Source organism: Mesitornis unicolor, unplaced genomic scaffold, assembly GCF_000695765.1.
Source record: "Mesitornis unicolor isolate BGI_N332 unplaced genomic scaffold, ASM69576v1 scaffold2464, whole genome shotgun sequence".
Classification (NCBI taxonomy): Eukaryota; Metazoa; Chordata; class Aves; order Mesitornithiformes; family Mesitornithidae; genus Mesitornis; species Mesitornis unicolor.
The window spans coordinates 25,154-32,822 of record NW_010180596.1 but is presented as its reverse complement, the minus strand read 5'-3'; the positions used below and the strand labels follow the sequence as shown (position 1 = coordinate 32,822).

At 37.7% G+C, this 7,669-nt stretch overlaps 1 protein-coding gene across 1 annotated transcript in view; it reads right to left on the bottom strand.

Moving 5' to 3' along the window:
* Positions 1 to 413: 413 nt before the first annotated feature.
* LOC104539552 (G-protein coupled receptor 98-like) overlaps positions 414 to 7,669 on the bottom strand; it is a gene marked incomplete at its 5' end in the record, with an annotated part of 31,834 nt that continues 24,578 nt past the window's right edge. The window contains 4 exons of the mRNA XM_010183120.1: positions 414 to 488; positions 3,640 to 3,740; positions 6,223 to 6,383; positions 7,409 to 7,548. Of these exons, the coding sequence (XP_010181422.1) occupies positions 414 to 488; positions 3,640 to 3,740; positions 6,223 to 6,383; positions 7,409 to 7,548 (477 nt within the window). The remainder of the gene's footprint in view (positions 489 to 3,639; positions 3,741 to 6,222; positions 6,384 to 7,408; positions 7,549 to 7,669) is intronic.

Here is a 7,669-nt window from a genome sequence, read left to right as displayed (position 1 = left end):
GAAGAAAAAGTGAAAAACAAAGACCTTAAAGCCCTCCCTTGATGCTTACAACGATTACTGGAGATCAAGACAAAAATGAGAGAAGCTACCTTTACGTCAGGGCATTGAGTGCATTGCACTTAATATACCTTAATGGTCCTGACCAGCCCCAACTGGAGTCTGCTCTTACCTGAGCAGGTCTCCAGCCATGCCCGTGCTCCTGTCCAACAACGAGAAGAAACCTACCAGATCACAACAGAGTTATGACCTGAAACGTGGAGCTGTCTGCAGGTAAGAACTGTCTGAGTACGAAGGAACACAAGTTTAGCAGCTTGCTAAGACCTGGAATTGAAATTCTATCAGTAAATCAGGGAAATCATATACAGGGTATCTTCAGAAATAAATAAGTTCACTAAATACTACAGCAGGTAGCCCTAAGGATGATAGAGGTATCTTATGAAGTAACTACAGAGAAACTGAGAACTAAAGGCAGAACACACAAATAATGCCTCAAAGTGCAACAAATTCTGATTCAGGGTATTATTTAACATACGATTTATTTTGAGGTTTCAAGAACTTTGAACATGCAGTTAGGTCTCAACTCTTCACCTGAGGTATAGACAGCTATGAAAATGACCCTTTAAAACCATTTTTAAAGATGCTTTTGTACAGGTGAGGTGTTGATTTGTTTTAATTTGTCCTTCCTTATGACTGACTCTTGGGAATAGAGATGGCTCATTAAATCCCTGGAAAAAAGACCTCTGTACTACACCCCAACCAGCCTGACTGCAGTCCCCAGGGCAGTTATAACAGGAATGCTGCTGGAAGCTGCACCCAGGGCAAGCTGGGAACAGCCATCCTAGATGTATGAAAGGAAAATCATACATAGCTAACCCAATTTCCATCTCTAAGGATATGACTGGTAAGAGCAAGGGCAACAAATGTTCTTTACCTTAACTATGGCAAGGCTTTTGACATGGTTTCTGCGAGATTCACAGTATTTTCATTAAAATGCTGAGACATGTTTTGGTTAGATGGATTACAGAGTGGAAAGTTACCTGTGCCATGAGACATGAAGGGCTGTGATCAACAGTATAAAGTGCAGCTGGAGCCTCGTTACTAGGGGCAGTGACAGATACCATTTAAAGCATTTGGGCATAGATGATGACACAGAGGGTCACACTAGAAATTTGAGGAGGACACAAAAATTGGGTGATTTGTAAGGCTGTTATTTACAGGAAACTCAAGAGGCTGCGAAAAAATGGGATGACAAAAACCTGGAAAAGTTCAATGAAGGCAAACACAAAGTCGTGCAGCTGGCTGGCAGAGTAATGCCATGTAACAGCACAGGCCAGGGCGAAACAGAAAGGCAGCAGACCTGCAAAGACCTGCAGCCGAGTATTGCTGTTTGACTTCTACTAGCAAAAAGTAGAGAGAAGTGACTGTTCCCTTCTCTTCAGCATTTGTGTGACCACATCTGGATACAGCCCAGATCTCCACTATAGCAAGGAGACCAACACACCACGGCAAGTTCAGCCAAGGCCCACCAAGGTATTTAGGGGGCTAGACCACACAAAACCTGGGGCTGTTCAGTCTTAATAGTGTGGGAGGGTGAAATATTATCACCGTTATAAATTACCTTACAAAAATGCCTAGAAATAAAGGAGCCAAATGCTTCTTGCAGATGTGTACTTTTAGCATGAGAGACAAAGGAAGTAAGTTGCAACAAATGAAATTTTAACTAGGTATTGGAAGACACTTTCATAAGTGTATTGGGTTTGTATGGCAAGGTTTTTGTAGCCAGGGGCTACAGGGGTAGCTTCTATGAGACACTGCTAGAAGCTTCCCTTCTGTCTGGAAGGAAGAGAAACCAGTTAATGGCCACCAAGATGAGTATGGGATGGAGCATCTCTCCTGTGATGAAAGAATGAGAGAGCTGAGAACGTTCAGCCTGGAGAAGAGAAGGCTCAGTGGCAGATCTTATCAATATATTTAAATTCCTGTAGGGAGTGTGTGCTCTAAGGGTCCCTTTTTCAGCAGGGGGGTAGGACCAGATAACCTCCAGACCACTCCATGTCATTCTGTGTCTAAATTAAGAAGTTTTAATGAGTCTGAAATACCTGGTAAAGAGTAGTCATAGACAAAAAACCAAAAGAATTCTGTGAAAAAGAAATACACATTTTCACTCTGTGAAAAAGGAAGCTTCTCTGTACTGGAAGTGCAATATATTGCCAATGAAATGGAAAAGTATTGGAGTCAGAAAGCATGTAACATGGACAAGTGTAGTTCCACTGCAGGTAAAGTATCAAATAATTGTGGGAATGCAGACAACACTCACTGCAAAGGAAAAGCAGAAGCAGCTTTTGCAAAATACATCATTAGACTGTAAACTGTGCTGTAAAGCTCCCAGTAGTCTTGTTTTGTACAAACTGGACACATTACCATACAGAAGTCCTTGCCTGCATTATCAGCTATATGTCCCAAATTAAGTCTGCAAACCCGTACAGTAGTAAACCATACACATTAAAGATCCCTGGAACAAACTAGCTTTCCATGTAACTAGACAGCATGATTAAAAACAATTAAATGCATGTTTCAAAAATCAGGATCTGAGATGCCGAAATACTTTTACACCCTAAGATGCAAGAAACCTTCTGGTACCCAGCGACCTCTCTTTGAGGTCCAGTTGTGTGGCGAACATTATCAACGTACACTCCATTGTACAACAAACAACTGCATCATGAGGTAACATGACTAATATGATATACTAACCATGGCAATACCCAAAAGCTTGTCTGAGTGATATACCAGTTGCTAAACTTTTACCGGTAAATAGGGCTGTTTCAATTACCTACAGATTATTTCCCTGATAGCACTCATTCCTTTCAGTACCTGCCTGCTAATATGCTTACATTCTCTCAGCATCATTGCTTTCAGCATAAATCAGTATTTGCATAATAGCATTAAAAAGACACACAAAATCTCCTTCTTAAGGAGTCTTTCCATAAGGTAATTTTAAGATACTTGAGGTTATTCACAGCTTTCCATTTCACCAGATGTACCAAAGATGAGGAAGTTATAAGACTTTATAGGACTGAGAGACATACTCATCTTTTATATGCTTCTTTGGTTTGCTGACATTCTATTATCTACTAAGTGAACCAGTAGGACAGAACTGAGAAGACTTTTTACAATTCATTCTCTTTTATTATTTAAATTTTTCCAAACTATATTTACCTACAAATACTAGAGTGCAAAAGAGTTTTCAGCATCTACTACTCAAAATAAACCATTCCCACATAACTTATGATTACTGGCATTAACCTATTTAATAAATATTGATGCTAATGATAGAAGTCTTTCATCCCAATTACATACCCATTCATGAAAACATTTATTATTCCACATACAGGAATGTGGCTGTATCATCCATAAGTTTTTTTCTAAATATTTTCAGAAAGTGTATCGTTTCAATTGAATTCCCAACATAGGATATGACTATTGGATTATTAATTGTAAGTGTGTTTTGAAATTTTACATTTTCCAAAAATGCTGACACTGTGGAAAAGGAGGTCTGTTCAGTCACGGCCATGGAAGCAAAGAAAGGGGAAGTAAAGAAGCAATTAATTCACACTTAGAGAAGTCAGACCTTTTTCTTACCTGAGTGCCCAAACAAGCCACCATCATGTGAGTGAGAAGTTTAGCTGCAAACATTGCACACCTGGTGCAGAAAAGGTGGGAAATAATGGCCAGAGTGAAACCTACACAGACACAAACAAACAAACAAAGGGTAAAAATTAGGCTAATAAGCTTTGCCAGATAAGAACAACAATGCTGGATCTCTTGAAGGTGCAGATCACCAAAAAAACCAAAACCCCCAAACATTTCACAGAGAATATGTTCACTTTGGTTCACACTGGGATCCCTCATGAACTTATTACTGAAGTACTGACATATATTTACTTTTTCATAGCCTTGGGAGCTAAAGTAACTGCATAATGTAAACAAGCAGTTTTTGTGAGGTTTTTTTCCTTAATTTCTGCAAGATGTGGATGATTGCATAATAGTTAAATATAAAGCAAAGGTAAGTGTTTGGTGTTCATATGACTGCATCCAAAAATGCTTTTAGAAACAAACAAATAAAAAATCTGCCTCTAGCTGAGTAGCACTGCTTTAGGAGACAGCTACAACCAGTCTCCCATAGAAATCTATTACAGCAGTGCTCAAAAGAATAACACCACTTTTCTTTCACTAATTCATTGTGAACATGAGCAGAACAGAAACAGAAGGGCCCCTTACCTATCAGTAAGTAGTTTTGGGAGAAGGACCCTGGGAAAGCTGAACCACTAAGGAAAACCCTGCTAAAGCTCATGCAGAGTTAATTGTGCACCTCCACACCGCGGGAAGGGCAAGGACTTGGATACTTTAGGCAGATCTTTTATTCCTCTTGAGACAGACTAATTGCTCAACTACAAGTTTTTGTAAGATATTAATGAAATTAATAATTGCAGAGTTATTTTTAAACCTTTCAAAAATTAGCTAATGGTGTTTATACAACTACCCATACAAGAACACTTCAGAAATAATAATATTACATTTCACTCTACTGTGCTATTTCTTTGTTTTTGTTTTTTTTTTAATTCTTCACACCTAGGTGGAGATGCTGGAGAAATAAAAAATATCCTTGTAGCTCTGAAACCTAAAGCAATTTGTTAATCAGTAAATTTAAGTATATATAATCATGTAAGAAAAAACATTCAACCAGCCAAAGGCATTGCCATTATATTCAACGCAAACCCTTAACCAGGCTAAACTAATTTAGTTTTTAAAATGCATTCTTATGACACTTGATTACAATAAATGACTAGTGCTGAACAAGAATCTGTAGGTCTCCATTGCTTCCAGTTCAGCTAAATATTTCACTCAGCTTCAGTTTCTACAGCACATTGGTTTATTTGTATTGGATTGGGTTTTTTCCAGTTCCTATAGCATTTTGCATTCTATGGCATATTTGTCTCATCAATTTACTTTTTATTCCTGTAAACCAGTAATTAATTTGTTTATTACAGTTTGTCTTTTTTTTACTTTCACTAACACAATGTAAATTAAAAGCTTAACTGTACTTTAAAATCTGCTTATTTTTATCTTCTAAAAATGTCTTTCATTATAGTTAAATAAAACAAACAATTTGTATGAAGTGAAACCATCTGGTTTTCACCTCTTTTTTTGTCTTTTTTTTATGGCTGAGGTTTTTAAAACAATTAAGAGCAGTTAGCTGTTAGAGCAGTTTCCTGAGAGGGCATAAACAGAGGATTTAGCTGCTTGCACTGTTTCTGTATCTCATGCAGTGATGGTCTTGTATAGAACTCACAAACCTCATAAGGAGCAGACCCAGAACCCCGTTTATGTGCTTTAAGGCCAGAATAAGAATCCCTTTAATGTGTTTTCTTAGTGACTCTATTACTCTTAAGCTCCTGCTTGCACAGTGCCCATCAACACAAGAAGACAAAAGCACTTTCATCCAGGATTGCCTCTAACGTAATAGTGAATTGACTGTAACATGAAATGTGTCCTTTAAATCTCCTTCTGAAGCCACACAGAGTTTAAAACTTAGATCTCCTACTTCCTGGCCGATGCTCTGGGACTTCTGCAAATGCTGTTGTAGCTGCCAAAGAACTGAGTCATGATCTTTGTAGAGCAAACTCTTGGGCTCCTCCCAGGATGTTAGGTGGTGGTTAGGGGATATGGAACCTACATCCTTCAAATTACCCCTTCTGAGTGTAAATTGTCATCTAAAACTGTCAAAGAAGGCTAGGTAGAATAATGTCCAAAAGATTTAACAATGACGAGTGTACTGCTGCTAGAGACACAAGAGAATTTATGAGTTTTAAGTTTCTCCTCCAAAATGAATGGTCCCAATGGGTGTTGGATTAGATGATCTTTAAAGGTCCCAGCTAAACCAAAACATTTTATGACTCTATGTCATATTTTCCTTTTGTATGGTTCAATAAAACATCTCAAGGAAACTTAATTCTTTGCTGAACTTTTTTTCCAGCAAAGAAAACTTGTCTGTGCACAAATACCAGACCAGATGACAACTTCAATAGCATGAAGTTAGTTAATATTCCTCCAATATCCCTCCAATTAAAAAGACTGTAATCAGTTACTAAAATCACTAAAAATCAGACAATCTTACTGCTCTTCAGTTGCTATTAACGAGAAAACCACCTTGTACCAACTGACCTGAAATGCAGATGAATCCAGAAGAGAAAAAAGCCTCATTGTATGAAGACAAGTTATCTGTTTGAGCATAAACTGCATAAATGGACATGTGAGAACAAGAGCACTCCACGTAGTCTGACGTGTCATCAACCACTTTGCAGAAACTGCTATCAGACAGCCAGCTGCAAAACAAAACACACACGAAGTCGGGAATAGACTTCCGTTATTTACATGGTAAGGAGGCTCGAAAATTATTGTATCTCTGAAGTACCAAGTGTTCTGAACTACTGCACAGGCGTTTTGCATAACCTTTCAGGTGCAGTTCTCAGAACAGCAGGTTTACATGAAATTAAAACATAGTTTTGGTTTTCATGATTTTAAAAAAAATGTGAATATAAGATGATAAACGTTTTCTTCCATTAAAAAATTTTTGTGGCTGTATTTTTGAAACGTCTGTGGCAGTTATCAGATGTGTTAAATTTCTTAATGGTGCAAGGAAAGAGCAGGCAAGTTTATAGTAGGCAAATCATATGAGGTATGAAATACAGAAAATCACATTCAGCTTGTAGAGACACTGCAGAGCATAGCATTAAATTGCTGTGTATGCTTGTCCTGATCTTACTCTTCTCTAGTCATTTACTTTTAGCCCCTACTGCAGACAGGATGCTGGTCTAGATAAACCCCTAGTCTGCCCCTCAACAGTTTTGTCTTTAGTTCACTTACATGGTCTTTCACAGCCTCAATTAAAAGACTGGATATTAGCAAATTAGGAACATTTGGAGTCTCTGACTTGAAACAATACTAGAGACACGGGTTGAATTATTTTTGTAAGAATGGACTTGCAGTGTTGTCTGATAACTATTGTAAAGAGTAGGAAGTCAGTAATATTAGTGAAGTAATGCAAATCTGAGATCTGTGGCCTGTCAGCATTGCCTGACATATCATTACATAACCGGAATGGTTTTCTGGTGGAAAAAGTCTAGAGTTGAATTCTAAGAAATATCTGAATTAGAATAAATATGCATTTTATTGCATGGAACGTTTCATGTGCTGATACAAAGGCCAGAAAAGTTAAGGAAAAAAAAGACAAATAGGAAATGGATCAATTTTATACTTGCAAACGATCCAATCAGAGTTATCACATCTTAGGCAAGTACACAGGTGCATGGAAGAAATGGGAAAACTTTAAACAGGTTAACAAAATAACCTTTCAGCAGCTTGATTCCAGAGGAGACACAGAGACTTTTGTGGAACAATTCGACTTCCTGTAGCATAGATCCGATAGATGACTTCATTGTTATCTTTCAAAGGGCGTGAACTCCGACCCTTCAAACTCATAGAGAAAACCTGAAACAACACATACAACAGGAATACAAATTTAATATTAAAATTCAATAGTCAGTTCTCACTTTATTCAGAGACACACACAAAAATGTTCACATTATTTTAAATACAATTACAAAGTTTT